Raw genomic sequence first — 20,009 nt, forward strand, 5'->3', positions numbered from 1 at the left:
AGCAAGTACATCTTTGGAAAACAATTACAGTATCTACAAAACAGTAGGTTTTTTAATAGTCTCTACAGCATTAAAATAAGGACTGAATTTCTACATAAAGTAAATTATATATTTTTAAATTGTGAGACAGGCAGCTGATCATTCAGTAAGTCTCTTGCACTGTAGGGATCTCCTGTTTCTGTAGGCTATAACCTCCTGAGGGGCACAATTTGAATGGTTTCATTAAAGCTTTAAACTCTTTAACCAAGTGGTGGGATTAGGATTTGATGGTTTAGGAGGGTTGATCATACAATCACGTACTCTAAGAGAACAGCACATACGACTAAACCTTAGACCCTGTTGTAAGCTCTTTAGAATTCAAGGCCTACAGTATAGGGTGGGTTTGCTATACAGCTGTTATTGAAACAGAGAAGGTACAGTATAAAACAGAACTTGTGATTGTCAAGTCACCACACCAACCTTTAAATGATTATGTCTTCTGAAAACACAATCAGGTTAAAATGATGCTTAACAATGCTGAACCTAAATTTAAGATAGCGGCGAAGTGGATCTGTATGAATCCAATACAGGACTACTTTATTATAAAATAATGCTACAAATAACAGACACATGGAAAGAATTGAAGAAATGGCCAAAAGGGGGAAAGATACAAAAAGTGAAATTTACTAAGATATATTACAAGTGTTTTTAAAAATTCAGATTTTAATTTGAGGCAAAAGTAATTGAATCACAATTACTTTCCAAGGTAAAGATTGTACATTATCGCTACCAAACACAAGGCAAAAGTGAATTATTCTTTCCTTAGGAAGTGTGCAGATTAGAGACTTGGTGCATTCCCATCGCTGGTGTTCTGGGTAAAGGGGAAGTAGGCATCACCTGATCCTTATCAATTTTTCTGTGCAAGTCAAGTATGAACTGGCGTGGAGCGACCCTGAGTCGGTTGCAGATTGGAGAGGGTAGCGCAGTGCATCCGACTTTGCTTCCCTGGTCCTGTGGAGCTCCTTGCTTTCCTTCTTGATATTTTTGCCTTCAGAAATTGCTTCCTTCAGAAAATCCTGGCAAAATGTCCTGTATTTGTTTTCACCATTTATTTGATACCAAACAAGCATATTCCTTTAATATTCTGTAAAATATTGGATTGTAATTGTGATTTAGTGTACCCTTTTATGAGGGAATGAAGTAAGTGATATGGCCACACATCCAGTACTTTAAAAGATGACCTATTGCTTCTAAATTCTCATTGCTAGACATTGCAATAGGTGTTGTACCTCATTATGCCACTAGAGGGCTCACTAGGTATTTTAAGCAGGACCCTTAATCCCCGTGGTTTAAATTTGGAATATTTTGTTCTAAATTCGACATCCCTTCACTACTGCTTGTTGCAATCACAACTCTGACTGTTTCACCTGCTTTATTATAAGTATATTTTAAATTTCAGACCCAACATGCCCTCTCAATTTTCTGACCCCAGTTTTATGATCCTGAATCTGGAGCAGGGGATCTCTTCCTCCTGGCTTGAGTAGTTTTATATTAGTGTCTGTACAACTCTTACCTTTCTCCTTTGAGGAACCAAATATGTCCCAATATTCAGAAAGTATAAGTGGGAGAGGCATGCAGACTTGTTAGCCAGAAATGAGCACATATACACTAATATCATATAATATGACATACAAGGACATGACAAAACAGACAAAACAATGAAATCTTTTTAAGTTCTCTTTAATAGAAACTGTGCAGGGTTTGTTAATTAATAATACTACAATAAAACAAAGAATAAAAACAAGGAGTTGAAAAAAGTGTTTCATGTTGATCACCACTAATCAGCAATGTACTCTCTTCTGGATTGTCAGGGAAGTCAGTTTTGGTTTTAGGTCTCCTCTGCAAAAAATGGTACAATCAATAAACTGCAGTATCAACTTCCCCTTAAGATTACTGAAGAAAATTCCCTCACACCATCTTTTGCAGGGAGAAGGCAAGCAAGCCTCCATCTCGGTCTCCTCGAGTGCACATATGGACATATTCCCCCTGGTGTAATGCACTGAGCCTGCATTTGTTTAGCCCAGCACAAATTAACTGCCCTGCAGGTTTTTATATGGAACCTGTGCTCCTCAAGGGAGACTGGAAAGCTCTGGATGAGTTGCAATGAACACAAGTCAAGTAAATCAATTCAGGTAGTGGGTCATTAAGACTGAAATCTAAAAATGGGACTTGGGACCAGATCACAGCTCTAAAGGGACTACACAGATCAGTGGGAAGTGAGCCAGTCAATGTCTGTGGTAAGGAAAGGCAATTTCATCCCTGAAGGTCTACAGGCTTTACAGGTACTGTTTCATTAACACCTGAAACCAGCTGATTCAACATCAGACTCAAAAGCTTTACAGAATTAAAACAAGAAGTAAAAAGAGAGCAAAGGACCCCTTGGGTCCTGATAAATCCTCCAGGTTTCTAATAGCTGAGGATTCTCCTATCCACTTGATTAGAGCGATTTCCTTCTAAGGAACCCAAGGTATTTCTAATTTTTCTACCTGTATCACCTGCTTTTGACACTGTTGTAGTTCAAAATACAAAAAAAAACATCTGCACACTCTGATGATACTTCCACCTCAACCAGTTAGGACGAATTGTTAACAACACAAAACCACCTTAACTCAGTTCAGCTTAGGCAAAAATCAAAGCTAGAAAAAACCTAGTACAACAAGCAGACAGGATTACATGCACTCACTACTGCACCAATGTAATATAATGTACTGTATGTGCTTGACCACAGTAAATACCTTTGCTATAGCACACAATTCATTTTTAAATTTTGAAGGCATATTTTATTCCCAAAACCTGAAAGTATAAATGCTTTCTATGCATTAATGGTAATGAACATTACTGAGTTCATATTAGACAGAGATATAAAAACATTACCTTGTAACTCCAGCTGTCTGATAATGGATGCCGAATTGAGGGAAAGTTCATCATTTTCCTTCTGAACCTCCAAACTCTTCAGACGTGAGATATATTCAGCAGTCAGTTTCTCACATATGTGCGATTTCAGTAATTCTAAATTCAAAGAAGAAACATAATTAAACAGACTGCAGACACAGGACCCCTCGTTTCCAAGGAACACCAGCAATGACAAGATGTCAATGTACAGTATACAGTACTAAAGTTTATTTCTATGGCCATCTAGGGAACAGAACAAATGCAGTGTCTTTTGCTCTAAAATAGTCATTTTCAAGGGCTTTTTACAATCCAAGCACATCCCAAGTCAACCTCTTGCGTTACCTTAAATGTCATGTTTAGACAAGAACTAAATATACTGTATATTAACAATAATACATTGATGTAAAGGAACAGTGTAGGAATAATTTAAACACCAACACCTAATGTACTGTAAATTCTGATGTCCTGCTGTCTGTGAAAACTACAAACTGTCACTGGTGAACAATAGGTGTGCTCCATGCTTTCATCGTTCTGCTTTCTTAACATAAAGGAACTTTGCCTAACTCTTCAATTCCAAGAGTTTTAACTCTTTAAAAAGTCTGGGCTAACAAGGCTTATTCACATTAACCTAAATTTCTGTGTTTCTTTGTTCTGTGTTTTTTTACTTTATATTGTTTGTCTGGATGTACACTGACTCATTTTGCCAGAGCTTCAGCTGGGAGTACCAACTTCACCTACTAAATGCCAGACTTAGACCATGCATTTGCTATGGCTGGGAGCCCTTAGGGGCAGTGGACAATTGTCAGAGTGTTGCTAGGAATAGGCTGAGTGCAGTAAGGGATTCCTTAGCATGCAGCATAGCAGCATTGTCCTTTACTTGCAAACCACACTTAGCCTCGTCCTCCACATTAATGGTCCTGGCTTGCAGTGTGAATAGAGGTGGATAGCTTGAAGAGGCCCATCTCTCAGAATGTCTGCAAGCTGCCTGGACATCTCATTCAGGAGCATTCAAGAACTGTGTCAGAACTTAATTGTCTGTACCAAATTGAAGAGTAGAAAAGAAAAAAGGAACTTCCAGTCCTACATTTAAAAAAGCCTGCTTATGTTTTTGTTTGTGATTAACTTCTAGGAAATACATACTTTGATGATCTACTGTGCTGAGCAAAATAATATATTGACCCATATGCTACTGTTGTCATATTTTATCAAAGTATTGTAAGTCACATAAACTAATCAGTTTATCAGACATATAATTACCATACTGTACAAGGTGAAGGTATCAGCCTAAATAACATTTTAAAGGCTATGAAAAGTCAATTGCACCTCTTTAGGCAGGTAGCAAACTACTTCTGTGTAGTTATTTATTAACAATTAAAATTAGTTTATAGATTATAGCATAACATTATAGTGTTTATACAGATTCAGAATGAAGTTTTTTTAATTACCTATTCTTATGAATTTATTTAAACATGCAGTCACACAAAGTAGGGCTTCTTCTGTATCAGCAGAAACAAGGGCCTGAAGCAATCCGTTCAAACACCCACTGTCAATCACAACCTAGATAAGTGAAAAGAAGCCAGGATAACTGTGCTGTTAATAAGGCAGTTGATCCAAATAATTCAATTTGTAAAATGTATAAAACATATTATAACAACTAGCTTTCAACCTGTTTCAGCAATGTCTGGAATTTTTTTTTGTGTTCTACCTATAGAATTAGACAAACTCTCTTCTTCTTGTACTGTAGCTGCTGAGATACAGTAAAAATGTACCTTTTATATATTTTCTAGGCAACAGTAGAGCTATAAATAAAATGTAATTTTTTTAGAGCCTTATAATATAAAGTCTTCCAAGAGAGCTTCAGGGTGTCTTACAAGTGTCCTTGAGCTCTGTATTACCTGAGCATTGTCACTGAGACTCAGGTTGTGTATTGTGATGGCACTGTGACTCAGGACAGTAGAGTTGGTTTTGTGATGAAGAAGTAGCTCTCCAAGAGTCTTCAAAAGACCCTCTTCCACTATGACTTCCTGAAAAAAAAGCCCCATGGGAAAAAACAGTTACAAATAGTGTAATGATTCTTCCTTCAAACAGTGAGCGCTGTTGTGTACCCCATGATGACCTAATAATTAATTTTGTAATTATAAAAACCCACTGTTTTTCTCTAAACTTCAAGCACAAAACCCAAGTATCCTAATGTGCTTAAATACTTATTCATTAACCTAAATCTTTAAAGTTAACTACAAAACATAGGTGCCCTCTAGTATCCTGCCAGAGCCCTTGTTTCCCCTTTGCACGTACAGTATGTTTCTGCTGTTGCACATATATTCAAGCCGGGTGTTCACCTTAAATAAACTTCCTCAGGAACAGCAGTGAGAGCCAGATGCCTAAGGTCCTGCCACAGGTGAAAGTGCTTCAATTTCTAGCTTGTATAGACCATGAACCATAAAATTCACTGAGTCCCCAAATTCCAGTGGTCCAGACAATGACAGGATGCTATTGGATATCTCTACATTGTGAGGGTAGGTAACCATGTAAAATAATACCATCCAAAGATGAATGCACTGCTGCACTGCAGTGTAGCTCCAATTACAGTTGCTCTTATTTGAGAATAACAAGCAATCTTCCCCTTAAGTATATTTACCATATACTCAAAATTAAGAAAGAAATATACATTTGAACAACACATTATAAAAGTTAGGCCATTAAAAACTTGTTTTGTTAGGAATCCTAATCAAATACCAATGCTGTCTTAATGAACCTAAATGAGGTTTCACAACCTCATAGTTATACAACAGCAAACTCTGCCAATAACATTTGCATAAGCTATTATCCACAAAGTTAATAATGATTAACTCAGTGAGTGCCTGCAGGCTAATGCAACATTACCTCCAGTTCTATGAAGTCTACATGAGAAGCTTACAGTTGAAGGTTTATTTTTAATCCAGGGACTTTTTAACAACTAACTGTTAGGTTTCAGTGGATGTTGCCTGTACATTGAACTAAGAAATCAAATTACCGATTGGCTGAAGAGACAAAGCAGTATTAATTAAATCTGAGGGTGGACATGAGGGACTACAGACTAAATTTCAAGCCTTCAGCTCTTAGCTCTCATTATCTCATAATTTCTTCACTACATCACCAATGATGTAAATATTGGAAAACTGTATTGCTATAATAAGAGGAAGAGGTGATTTGCTTACCCTGTTGGGTGAGGTCTCTGATAAGGCACAGAGCAATGTGACGGCAGCCTCTGCCACAGGCTCTGTGGAGGACCGGAGCATGTCTCTGAGCCGAGGGACACAGCCCAGAGACACCAGCTCCTCCTGTGTGCTCACTGGCATGAGGGAGACCCAGATAGAAACACTACATAAAAGCCAGACTTTGGGGAAAAAAAGCTTTTCACACCTGTGCGCTTCAGTATGAAACATTCAAAAAGGCAAACTAACTCATTTATCTCCAGCTCAAGAACAAACCATCCTCATCTGGTATTGTAAATCGTTTCACAATAATCAAGTTAATGGGCTAAGACTCCCCTGATCAGCAGAATTTATGGACTTGCCTTTGCAAACTATAAGACTGTCACTCTTTTATACAAAGAGAAGTGAGGTTGTAGTATTCAACATTACTTGAATTATATATACTGCACTCTTATTCTAGTCAGTACTTGAATTTTTCATACCCTTCACCACTTCAGTGAGCAATTAAGAATGGAAAGACATGGTAACAATACTTTTTACCTGTCATGTCTGCTGTGTGTGTGGTTTTGAAATTGTGTGGATATAAGAAATCCAAGTAAATTTGTTATCAACTCAGACTTATCCTGAGCACTGCAATGTCACCATAAACAGAAACAAGATACTTGCTAATTTACATAAAATCGATTGATTTACCTTTCACACACAAGTTCCTGAGGCACCTGCAAGCTTGACAGGAATTCTGTTTAAATTGAGAAAATTTTATAATGATTAATTCACAGAGACCTAAAATATACCTAATCTTAAATCTTAATTTACGATTAAGACTCATGATAGTTCATTAAAATGCAGAGCTTGGCTCACATAATACAAATGAGAGGGTGTTATGGCTAAACTTTTTGTTTATGTGCAAAAAAAAAGAGTATGTATATATTACAGGAATGCTTCCTATAATTGAATGCATCTGATAATACTCTGATGTTATTAGATAGGCAAATGATGGTTTTATACAAGGAGTGTACTGTATATATTGTTTTATTAGAACAACTAAAACGTGTAGCGGCAAGGCATGTTATTTTACTTAGAATTAAGATTTCTAATAATCTTTGGGTTGCATTGACCAAGCAGCTTGGGCCTCTGTGTAAATGGAGCAGAATGTAGCTTAGAGGCCCCTATGATAAGCGACATCATAAAATTGCATCCAGTGCTGAACCATCTAATGATGTATAGTGGAAATGGGCTGCAGAGAGTCTGTAGTCTGTTTCTCCCTATAACACAGGTCCAAGGTCACCGTCCTCAAACCCAAGGCAGATACACCAGAGGGACCCACAGGGTGGAAACGTGGACCAACCAATCACGAGCTGTGATGTTGCACCTTAAAAGCTAGCTCTCATTTTTCATTGGTGAACTAACTGGCTCCTCTTTCCTCTCCATCCAACTGTCAATCTGACTTTTCCAACCCTGTGACCAAGCAGTCCGGGTCTATTCCAGGGGCGCTGTACAATGGCTGACCCTGCGCTCTGACCCCAAGCTTCTCTCCCTGTCTGTGTCTGTGTCTCCATGGAGAAAAGCTGGGGTATGCGAAAAGATGAATTCCTAATGCAAGAAATTGTATAGGGCTAATAAAGAAACATTATTATTATTATTATTATTATTATTATTATTATTATTATTATAAACTGTTCTCCAAGCTGCCAGACACTGCCAACGTTACACACCAATTTAGTGTAATTTTTGTCCAGTCTTCTTGGCAGATTTCCTCAAGCTGTCTCAAGGATCCTGGGATTCACTCATAGTTATCAATTTTCAAGTCTTTCCACAGATTCACAATAAGATAATAAGTCAGGACATTGACTGAGCCACCGTAGGCCTCTCCAGTGTAACTTCATCCTGTACTTTGGGTCATTGTCGTTCTGAAGGAGGATTTTGTCTAGTTTTAGGTCTGAAGCAGGTTTGCCTCTACAATTTGGCAGTACTACTTTACAATGCCTTCCATAACTATTGGGATAGTGAAATCCAAATAGTTATTTTTGCTGTATACTCAAGCAATTCAGATTTGAGATGAAAAGACAGCTGTAGCAATGGGTCAATGGGTCGCAGGCATGATGCAGTTATTGAGTGCACAATAATAATCTAATTTACTTTACATTAATTTGTCTCAATAATTTCACCTGAAATTGGGCGATTTAACACAAAAAGCGCTATTATCATAAAACAGGACAAGATATGGAAATACCCAGAAATAAATGGTGAAATTCCGTACTTTTGCTTCACCTTTTCATCTCAAATCTGAATTGCTTGAGTATACAGCACAAATAAAATTTTGATAGCAGTGTATGTTTCCACCAGTCTTGACAATATTCCTAGTACCATCTGATGACAATGTTGCCACCACCATTTGTTGACGGTTGGAATGGTATTAACTGATGTAATGCATGATGCTGGATTTGCATCAGATTAAATTACTTGCATTAGATCAAAACGTTCAATTTTTTCTTCTCTAACCACAAAACCTTTTGCCACGTTTACATTATCACTTAAATTCTCTCAACCACTAAATTCTGGAACTATTTCAATGTCACCATTGGCCTCAAGGTGTCCCTAATCGGTTTTCTCCATGACGTAGGCAGTGTCTGGGTGTCTTCTACATCTTAATGATTGACATCACCATAAGATACGATCAGCCAAAGAGATATGAAGAGTCTTTGAAACTGAGTCTTTTTGAGATGTTAAATTGCTAAAAAAAGGAATATGTCATCCAGTACCTTCTGAACGCTTGAAGACATGAGAGAAAGCAGGGCTTTGAGCAGGAAACAGTCCCCTATCTGCAGCATGGTATGGTGGTACTCTGGCTTGGTAGCAATGTTAGTTAGAGCAGAGCAGCTGTAGTACTGCAGACAAAAACATAGTTAACATAGGTAACAGTGTATTTCTGAGCTGAGTCTTCCTAACCAAAAGTCAAAAGTAAAATAAATAAAAGTCAAAGGTGTTTGATTTTTTTATGACAAATCATAAAATAGACCAATACAAATGAAATATATTAAACATTCAATATATTTTTTTAAAAGCATACAGAGGGAGTTTCTGGAAATAACTTTCCTTCTCGCTACCTTTCTTTAAAATATATACTGATGGAAAAAAGAAATGCAACACCGCCTCTTCCATACTCTGGCCCTCCCATCTGCATGGAACAGGCTGAAGAGTGACTCATCCATGAAAAGGACCTCTGTCTGGCCCAAGCCGGTCGGGTGTTATGTCTAGGAGGTGTGAGCAGAGGGCCTCTGACAGGTCGTCCTGCTCTAAGGCCAGCAGCTTGGAGCCTTACTGTCCTGTCACTGATGCGGGCATTTTGTCTGCCAGCAGTTTCAGCAGCAGTACAGGTGGCAGATCTGAAACGATCTCTCAGAAGGACCTGTCTGATGTGTTGGTCCACTCTGGTGTAGTCACTCTAGGCCAACCGGATCTTGGACGATCATCTGTCCTGCCAGTCTGCTGAAACCTTCTCTGAAGTCAGTACATAGTGGAGCAGCTTACTCCATAGTGTCTGGCAACGCTAGCACATGACATGCCTGCATGCGACAGCATGCCAATGGCCCTCTCCTTTGCTTCTGTTGACAATCGAGGCATTAAGGAATGCACAGAAAAAAGTGTGGCCTTTTTCTTGCAGTGGCCTATGCTTTGAATTAAGGCTTTTTTAAAGGTGACCTAATCAGGCATTGTTCCACCTGGACCTCGTTGGGTAAAAGTGCACCTAACGAGCTTTCGTGGGACTGGTAAGTTGCAATGCCTCACTGTACAAACTGTTTTGCTGGTCAGAGGGCATCAAACAAATTGACAACTTTTTGTGAAAGTACATAAGCAATAACTATAGTATTCTCATTCCATAAAATGTTACGTTTCTTTCTTCCATAAGTATATGTGCAAAGGAAAACAATGAGTCCTGGATGAAAGCAAACTCAAATGCTGCCTGCTCCTGCATCATTACTGACACCTGTGGTCATATGAGTATTCTAAACATGCTATTAAATATAATGTCCATAATAACCATATTCTCAACACACTCATTTAATCTTTCTTTCCCTCACTTGACTTCACCAGCATCTCTAAAAAGTGCTGGGATAATTGATTAACCATTTTCACGTCACTTTACAGCACTGTTAACAAACAACAGACCTGGATTCCTCTTTTTTTACCTGGGCCCACGTCAAATCAAACTTGGACCAATCTACTAATAAAAAAAGAAAACCTGTTATCAACCCCATACTTAATGGCAGCTTTCTAGGGACATGGGGAGCAAAGGAAAGGGTGTGAGTTATTTACCTGAATCTCTGAGTCGGCAGACTGCAGGAGGAGTGCCAACACAGGAAGAGCACCTTCTCGACACAGCACGCTTAAAGAGCTCTCTAGCACACAAAATACATAATTGCAAAAGTCACGCTAAAAAAAGGTTACTGAGTAGCAGACATGAAAAAAAAAACATTAAATTTGTTTAGTGAATGGGACCTGAAATGCAAATATTAAATGAGGAATTAAGCCCAGGTGTATCTTTTAAAGATACTAATACTTACAATATGTGTAAATGCAGTATTACATTTTGAATATAAACATGTTCCTGTACCAAGCTCTACAATGCAGCACATGATTAAATGAGTAAAGATGCTAATGTTTAACATTATATAAAACCATTAGCTCAAATTCCAAAGTATAAATATTTCCAAATCGTTGAAAACTGTTAAAAAAATGGCATATAGCATTGTACAGTATATTATTCAGCATTTACCATTTCTTTTCCTACATTGTTAGATAATCAAAAACATTTTTAAAAATATGTATAATTTATAATACATACAGCATGAAATACCAAAACCTATAGTCCTCTCTAAGAGGAGTACTTGAAACGTTACCTGATCTGGTGAGGTTCAGAATGGCCCCAACAGCATTCTGCTGGACTCTTGGGTCATAAGACTTTGTGAGAACGAGAACTGGCAATACTCCACCAGCAGACACAATCGCTTCTCTGTTTGAATCTAAAATTAAGAACAGGAGTGGTTAATAAACACTCAAAGTTGGTCAAACAGGGATGATCTCGCATTGTGCAGCACAACAAAAACACACAACAAAAAGCAGTTATTTTCTTGACTGTCTTTTGATGCACCCTATGGTGCCAGCGTGACGAGGAATGGAATGTGAGCTCAGCACGTTCGATCAGGTGTCAATTGGTCCTGATCCCCAGGGAGTTTCCTTAATTGGAATAAAGACACAGATGTACCAACACATTTAATGGAATTCTCACTATCTACTTACCTGCATAAATTTCATTAATTGATAAAATAATGCAATTTGTGTGGTGGCAGACTGAGACAGGTAATCAGCTAATTTACCGTCTGAGAGGAGACAGCTGTCCCTCCCCACGACCTTAATACCTGACGGTTGCTCTCCTCTCTATTTAGAAGTGTGCACCCTTTCTAGCAGGTGTGCCAACCAGCCGCGCTGCACACCTGGACTCTGCAAGAGACACCTGAGCCTGAGAAAGAGTGCTGAGAGAGCATGGCCAGACAGACAATGTCCAGGACAGACCTTAGAAAAAAAAAGTTTTGCAGTGCCTGTTTATCCTTTTCGCTCTTCGGGAATGAAATTGTTATGCTAATTTCACTATGCCCCTTTTCAACATCAAATTTTTGGTGCTCTGTTGTAGTAGTTTATAAGCTTGTACTCAAATGTCTAAACTGATAACACAGTATTATTCTCAACATCTTTTCTGAAAATGGAAACAGAAAGCTTGCTGTGTTACATGGAGATCACGTTGACATACCTACATCCTATGTGCTGAAATACAGTTTCCACTAATGCACAAATGGATATTTGCAATTGTTGCTAACTACATCTGTATCACAAAATGGGCTATCGACAAAACGGACTAAAACATCAGTTCATATACCATATACAACCTGGCCCTCATGGACAACAAACACCTATAGTCTCTTGGAATCAATGAACAAATTTGGTTATACTTAAATCAATACTGAAAATCTAGGAAACTGTCTCCCAAATGAAAAAAAATACAGCTGAAGCCTTTAAAAGGGATTATTTTTAAAGTACTAACTGGAGATGTGTGTGAAGTAAAGCAATTATTTAGTTGTGGGTGATAAAAAGGGCACAACAAATACTAAATTAATATCTCATACATGTTTTCACCAAAGACAAGACAGCAGAACCTACAGGCAAACAATGTACATGATCTGTTTTAAAGAAAGATAACATGACAGACACACATTTGAGGGACTATGTTAACAAATAATCCAAATCCATAGTACTTAAATGAACGTAGGATGTAACCCTGTACATGTAATGCTAACTATGTTAAGTCGTTTTTTCTTATTTCATACACTCCAGATTGTTGGTTTCGGTATGTGAAGTTTCTGTGCCATGATTTTGATTCAGCCTCTTCAAAATCAAACACCTGGAAATTGCATTATTTTCCTTAACAAAGCTCTTCAGTTCTCATTTTGACTTTCAGTTAGAAAATACAGAAATCCAAGTGAGACAGACTGAGAGGAGGTCTGCCGTTCTTTTATAGTCTAATTACCCAACAAAAACTCCAGACCAACACCTGTCACCTGTCAGACAACTGTCTCAGCATTTTTGGGAAGAGCTGAACTAACTTTCTGTCAATTAAAAATAAAATACTTAGGACAATTGACAAAAATTGTCTAGTAAATCAGTGATTTCATTTCTTGTCATGATCAGAATGAAAACGTCAGTTTAGACTTTACTGTCCCAAAACTTTTGGCAAGCAATGTGGTGTGCACTACCGAAAACAAATCCAGTGAGACTCAAAAAGTCTAAAGAGCAAATAAAATAGCCAACGAAAAGTTAACCGAGATCCCTCAGTTCAGCCTGAAAATTCTGTATCAGTTGTACATTGAAAATTGTGCCAGATTATATTAAATCATACAGACCTGAAGTTGCCAATGTGGCCACACATGCACAGGAGTTGCACTGCACTGTATGATCACCAGACTGGAGCAGTTCCAAGATAGGATCCACCATGTCCAGCTCAACAACCAGCTCTTTGTCCACTGAAACAACCAAAAATTCCAGCTGACACTAAACTCCATGCATCATAGAATCTGTAAAGATTTAGGATTCATGATAGTGGACGGACTATGCAAAGTCCAGTTTATGACTTGCTACGCGGAAAAATACACATCGTTCTACATAAAATAAGAATGTACTTCTTGGATGAATCTTCAGTGGTATTTGAAAGCCTAATGGTAAAGACAGGAAACCGAGGCAGTGCGGAAGGAATCACCTGCCTTTCAAAGTGCTGAGGGTCTCGCTCTTACCGTTCTCCTCCACCAGAAGATTGACAAGAGAAAGGGAAGCGATTCTCTGCACCTCCAGATCGCTAGACTGCAGCAACGCATTGTAAGGCTCCAGAAACTCTGTGGGCAAAGGGGTTTTCACTGGAAAAGAAAATAATCCATTCTGAATTTTACTTTTAAGAACCCGTATTTCCATGAGATATTGATCCCTAGGCAAAGATTTTAAGAATATGATTTACTAGTTCAGGTGGGTAGCTGCGTCAGCATGCGCAGTCTGCAAAGGAACAAGTAATACCTGAAGAAGGCTTCACAGCTGAAAAGTTGTGTTTTCTCTCTTTTCTTTTCAGCATGGAATAAACAAATGATTTACTATGTGCTGTGGTATATGCTTGATTTTTTATTACTATTTTTTTCTGATTTGTTTTTGTGGTAAACTTTTAAAACGTGTACATGTCAGCATTGTAATTTTATTTATTTTTTGGTAATTGCTTACAGCACGTTTCCTTTTTTAATTTTACAGAATCATTTCTCCTCATCTCCCAAAATGGCACCGCACACACTCCACCATTAAAGGTAGGTTTCTACCAAAAAACTCATAAAATAAAGTCAAACAGCAAAATCATACAACAAGGATTTGATTGCATCAGTGGCAGCACACCAAGAACCTATCAAGCAGCCTCCTCATTGGTTGGGTACAGGAGATAGAAAGCTCCATATAAATGTGAAGGCAGGACAGCATCCAGCGATGCCAGTGGAACAAATGCAGAGGCTCCCAACACAGTATCAGCCTCTTGTTAACTGGGTACTACCTGGAACCAATATGTGCTACTTATATACCCCATTACACAGATTAAATGGCAGACTTACTCTCCAGTTTCCAAAATATAATGCCTAATATTTCTTTGAGAAAGTTGGTGCATGCACTTTTCTCTCGCTTTAATTCTTCATTCTGCACTTGTAGTTTGAGGGCTCACTTGGTCTGTTTCTTTAGGGGCCTAACTTCAATATCCTACGGCCTTATGATTGGCCCTCAGCCAGGTGAGTTAAGCCAAAGCTTTTTCTGCCTAACTCTTCAACAAGCACTCTTCAGCGCAGTTTCTTATTGCAAGTTATTCCTTGTGAACCTCGGCTAAAACAAAGGAGGAACAGTCTGATCATCATGGTGCCACAGTGGATTCAAGTGGCAGTGAAAGGACAACTAAAAATAGCATATTAACATTTCCTGCAAACTCGTTTCACGAATTCTCAGGTGTTGAAACCTTCAGTAATATACAGAGTTGCCTACAACTCTGGGAGATTAGACAAAATAAATGCCTGTAACAATCACAAACAAGCTGTCTCTATCACAAAGTACACAGTCAATACTTGAAAAGGTAAGCATTCAACTTCAGGCTACCACGTACGTCTTCAGACCAGACTGTGCACCCAGCATGCTTTGGTTAAAATCAGAACACCAGTGACTGGTAAACTGCTGTCTTGAAGTCCCACAACTGCATTCATGTTTTAGTAAAGACAATAAGCACCTATTCAGGAAGCATGGACCAGTTCCAGACTTTTGTACGGTTCTGTAAGGTGCTTGAACACTGATGAGTTCATAAGCTGATGAGTTAAGTATTTCTAAACTTAAGGCAATACTAAATACAACAAGATTTTTTTTTAAGTAATTTAAAATTTAAGCACCCAACAAGGAAATTTAATTTCAAATATGACTTAAAAAGGCGAAGGCGTTTTAACACACTATATAGAGGAGGTCCACCATATATTTTTTTCCATAATATTAGAAGAAAAAAAACTTCCAACTTCACATGAAGATATTTTTGTTTTAGATTTCCATACTACTTTGAGTCTAACCGTTCACAGGGATTGTCACTCCAAAAGAGAGGGCGGTTTGCATGATAACCAGAAGAGCAAACCATGGAAACCTGTTGATTTGAATACCTTCTGTTCAAACTTACACAAACCTAAAACAAGACAACATTATTTCTTTTAGTACTGGCATATTGCTGAATCCCAAACACACTCTCAGAAAAAGGGTTACCCTAAAACAATTCAAAGCGTGTTAGAAAAACCCTAAAAGGTGACTACAGCCTTAAAGATTAGGGGATAAAAATCATAATCACAGTAAACAAGATATAAACGTAAGAACATAGAAATTAGAATTTTGGACAGTCTCTCAAGAACTACACACCCATCTCCCAATTTATGTAAAGGCTCTGTTTCACAAGTCTATATAATCCAATATTAAATAAGCCAGTAGCAATCCGTTCTTAGCTGTTGAGTGAACACATACTGTACAGAGAATTACAATTGATAATTAATACATAAAAACATTTCACTTGAAACATGAAAAAATATGTGAAAATACTATAATTAAAATAAACACTAAAGATAGTGAACACTTTGGGGTGGCACAGTGGTTAGCATCGCTGCGTCTCAGTACTGGGGCCCTGGGTTCAATTCTGGACTTGGTGTGTTGTCTGTGTGTAGTTTGTATGTTCTCCCTGTGCTTGCATGGGTTTTCTCCGGGTACAGTCAAAAGACATATTGGCAGGTTAATTGGCATCGGGGAAAATTAGTCCTGGTGTGAATATGTGTGTCTTTGTGTCTGTGTGCCCTGTGATCGACTGGCATCCCATCCAGGGTGTATTCTGCCTTGAACCAGTTGCTTGCCAGAATAGACTCTGGCTCCCCCACAGACCTGTTCTGGCTGAATTGGCTAGAAAATAGATGGATGGATATAGCATTTAAACATTTAAACAGCATACAGAAAATAGTAATTGAAACAAATTATAAACTCGCTGATATGATTTAATATGGGTTATTCACAAGTCACAGTGAGAAACTGTGAGATGACCTAAAGAGAACATCGCACAATGCCTGAGAAAAAAGACTGAGAAGAAAACGAAGGTCTGGTGGAAGCTGATGATGACTGCGTACTCAACACTACTCATGTGTGAAAGGAACTCGCCACGCTATTTGCTCTTTATGTCATGTGGTGAGTTTCACATTACATAAAGAGCAACAGTGCGCTACTTCATTGCCGCAGAACATTTAATGTAACAAATGTAAACATTTTAGAACTAGAAAATCTATTATGAGAGAAAGGTTTTACTTGAAGTCAAATTTACACATCTCGAGTCTTATGTAACTTGGGGATGAGGTGTGGTTAAATTACCGTTAACTTTTAAAAATGTGGATTACGCATAACATAGATAACTACCTTTATCATCAATTTTGCTGTACTTATACATAAGCAACCTGACATACTTACACTGTTGACTAATGTGTAAATAGTAGATCGCGGCTGACCGCTGCAAGTCAGAGTTTTCAGAAACTGCTAAAGTCTTCAGGGCTTGCAGACATTTGCTATCCAGGAGTGGTATTTCAGTACCTGACAATAAATAAAATATAAATAAGAATTATAAAGATGATTTTCAAGTAGAATTCCCTGAAAGTGAAACAAAGGGTGTTTTAGTTTTAACATCTTGAGAATTGTGTTCTATTAAGAATTCAGGCAGCACAAACACATGGTGGTCAATGCTACAGCCTCACAACTCTTGGGCCTTTAGGTCACTTCCAAGCTGTGGCACTGCCTTGGTAGAGTCAGCACATTCTCTGTGCCTAAGTGGATTCTCCCTGGGTCCTCGGGTTTCTGTCCTCATTCTGAAGACACATGTGCGAGACGAATTAGGATCTTGAATTTGTCCATGCGCGCGCCTTGCCTTCAGCCTACTCTTCCAGTATAGGTTCTGGGTTGCCGCAAATCTTTCCAGGAGTTAATACCTTTCTGATAATGGATGAACTGCTTTTACTTTGCCCAAGACAGTGGAAAAAAAACCCTCTAACAAACAAACAACAAAAACTATGTCTTTGCTGGTACTGCTATTAACGTCATTTAAAACTGTTACATGAAGCGGATTTTAATAGGGCCCATGATACTAATGCTTTTAAATCTGTATGTTAATGAATAACTGCAATTAGATTTTGTTTATTAAACAAGACAGTTGCTGGTTGGTCACTGTAATGTATGGACATTATTTAGATTAAAATATTTATCATCTTTTTTTTTTAATGTTGGCTTTCTGCTAGAAGTAGGCCGTTTTCTCACCCCTCCAATGAATCACAGAACAGCTGCAGATTGTAATAGAAAAGTATGTTGCTGCACTGCGACAATCTGGGAATCATCATATTATGCTATGTTGTACCTCATTCCAATACTCTTGTGGCTCCCTGGATGGTCTAGTTCAAGGACCAAGTTTCAATAGACTGTGGACATGTTTTCGGGTGCTTTTACATTTCCACAAACCTTCCACCTTAACTGGGACAATCCAAAGAGATTATATACATCATTGTTATGATGCAAACAAGCCTAAAGTAATTACAGTATAATATAGGATAATATTACTTCTTCTTTGGATGTTTGACCCTTATAGGAGTTGTGTTAATTTTTACACAAAGTTCATTTTCAAATGTATTTATTTCTAAAAATGAAACTACTCAGTTCTGATTCATGTAAGGTCTGATTAAAATTAAGGCAATATATTAAGGCAAGTCCACACATCTTAAACCTTTATTAAAGTACCGGTTTTGTTACTGACATAGCTAAATTAAGAAAAACCCTAAGACAAGGCAACACACATGAAAGTTCCTGAGACGTTAACAAAGGTATCAGATACAAAGTGCGCCTTTTATTTTCATGAAATAAAGGGCAGCTATTCTGCTCCCCATAATCTGGCAGTGCTGCTAGGTTACCTGTGTCCAGGTGCTGCAGGAACTCCTGTGCTGCCTTTCTTTCGTGCTGCCGGAGTACAGGTTTGTACAGTTTCCCGATCCCTGTAGCCTCTCTCTGCAGGCAGCAACACTCCGAAATAGCCGTTATACAGTCCCTGACTTTCTGCGCAAGATCAGCCGACATTCGTCTCACAAAAGCAACGAAATCCTTCAGTAGCTGTGCGCACCGCTCGCAAATTTGTCCACCTCCCATCTGAAATAAAAAGATTTAGCTCAATAATATGCGGTTTTATGTTAAGTGATTGTATTTAATAGCTCGGCGCTTTATTTTAACTTGTTTATAATGTAGAACGAACGTAAAATTTAAGAGATCTGGTTCAGGCTTTAGAAAAATTATAAACCCATCGCATTAAAAGTACATCAGTTATAAAGTGGTGTACACAACGTAAATAGTATTACTTTGACGATTCAGTGATGCACATGTAGCAGCTACACGATTGAAATATACAAATTGTAAGTTAAAACGGAGAATAAACAACAGTTTCAGCATGCAAGGTGCTATTTAAATTATGACTGTTTTTGTTCTACGGTGGCTCACAGTGGTGAGCTGATGTGCTCTGAAGCATATTCTGATTAAAATAAGCTCCACATAGCTCAGGTAACAACGATACTGATAAAACGAAAGTGCCTTAGTTTAACTTTCTGTGCATAAGCTCTTAAAGGAGCTCCTTAAAAAAATATATCTTGCCGTTTGTGTCGCAGCTGTGCCTTTCACAGCGGGTCTGCATAGTTCTTCAGACTCCCCGACACCCTGCAGACAGGTCCAGCACCACGGCGCTCACCTGTATCACGTGACTTCACTCTTCCAGGACCTCGCCCGGTTTGCACAAAGGAGCAGGTGGAGTAGCGGGCCAGCAATGCTCCAATAGGGTACAATTCGGCTTCATCTTCTTATCAATACTCTTGACATTACGTTTACAAAATTGTTTGATTGAAAAAGACTCATAACAAGCAAAGAAGAAATAAAAAAATGAAAACAAAAGAACACAGGGTTTAGAAACAAGGACCCGTACTGGTTATAGTATCTAATTTTAAGTTATTCACACAGCTGTTGACTAGAGAAGCAAGTGTACCGGCTTCACTAACATGGCTGGCTGGATAGCTTCTTCCAGACTACCACAACCCCTTGTGTAAAGAAGCGTCTCCTGTTCTCGGTTTTAAATCCAGTTTTACAGAGTTGTTTCCATTTATTTTCCGCTGGTTTGAGGTTCTCTGTACCTATTGATCGATTTCACTGGGTTGGGATTAAATGTCTTTCAAGAGTACTTGGATCAGATCCCCTCGGAGTCTGCTCTGTCCCCTCAAAAGGTTCATTTTTTAGCCTTCTTTTCTTTGTATCTCTGTTCATAGTGTTTGTTATTGTTCTTGTATTAACGGTATATTAAACGTAGACTGTGTCTTGTATCGTGCTGTCGGATTACGTGAATTGGTAGCGTATATGGGCAAAGCGAGATTTGTATATATCGTTGCATGTCTAAGACTATTGTTTGTTTTAATGTGTATTTATTTATGATGTCATTTGTTTTTGTAGTATAGCATGGTAATGCCACAGACATATTTCCACCCTTATTTCTTATGTTATCCCTTAATTTTGTGAATTTATGTTTGTATTTTGCACTAATCAGTTCAATTGCTTTTTTGTAGAAAAAAATGTTAAGGACAAAATCAGTGAATGAATAAAAAATATCATTTGCCCTCACATATAAGTATAAATGTTATAGCTAAAAAATATATAGCATCTCCTGAAGCTAGGACTGGTCTATTTTAGCAT

At 38.1% G+C, this 20,009-nt stretch overlaps 1 protein-coding gene across 3 annotated transcripts; it reads right to left on the reverse strand.

The window, feature by feature from the left end:
- Positions 1-1,703: 1,703 nt before the first annotated feature.
- Positions 1,704-19,752, reverse strand: LOC148674738 (uncharacterized). 3 transcript variants are annotated; one of them, XM_088625255.1, is made up of 14 exons: positions 19,021-19,743; positions 18,200-18,431; positions 16,719-16,838; positions 13,469-13,588; positions 13,082-13,201; positions 11,027-11,149; positions 10,443-10,525; positions 8,888-9,013; positions 6,819-6,864; positions 6,129-6,307; positions 4,827-4,955; positions 4,377-4,488; positions 2,914-3,048; positions 1,704-1,878 (listed from the first exon to the last, which is right to left on the reverse strand). In XM_088625255.1, exons 2-14 carry the CDS (start codon positions 18,429-18,431, stop codon positions 1,868-1,870), a joined length of 1,536 nt encoding a protein of 511 aa, XP_088481381.1. In that variant the 5' UTR covers positions 19,021-19,743; the 3' UTR covers positions 1,704-1,867. The 3 variants fall into 3 exon arrangements, 2 of the variants coding, with proteins under 2 accessions (XP_088481381.1, XP_088481382.1); XM_088625256.1 differs by having other exon boundaries at positions 6,129-6,262; positions 19,021-19,740; XR_015935383.1 differs by lacking the exon at positions 4,377-4,488 and having other exon boundaries at positions 1,864-1,878; positions 19,021-19,752.
- Between the last annotated feature and the right edge of the window lie 257 nt (positions 19,753-20,009).

This window comes from Lepisosteus platostomus, chromosome 3 (assembly GCF_059453375.1).
Source record: "Lepisosteus platostomus isolate fLepPlt1 chromosome 3, fLepPlt1.hap1, whole genome shotgun sequence".
NCBI classification, from domain to species: Eukaryota; Metazoa; Chordata; class Actinopteri; order Semionotiformes; family Lepisosteidae; genus Lepisosteus; species Lepisosteus platostomus.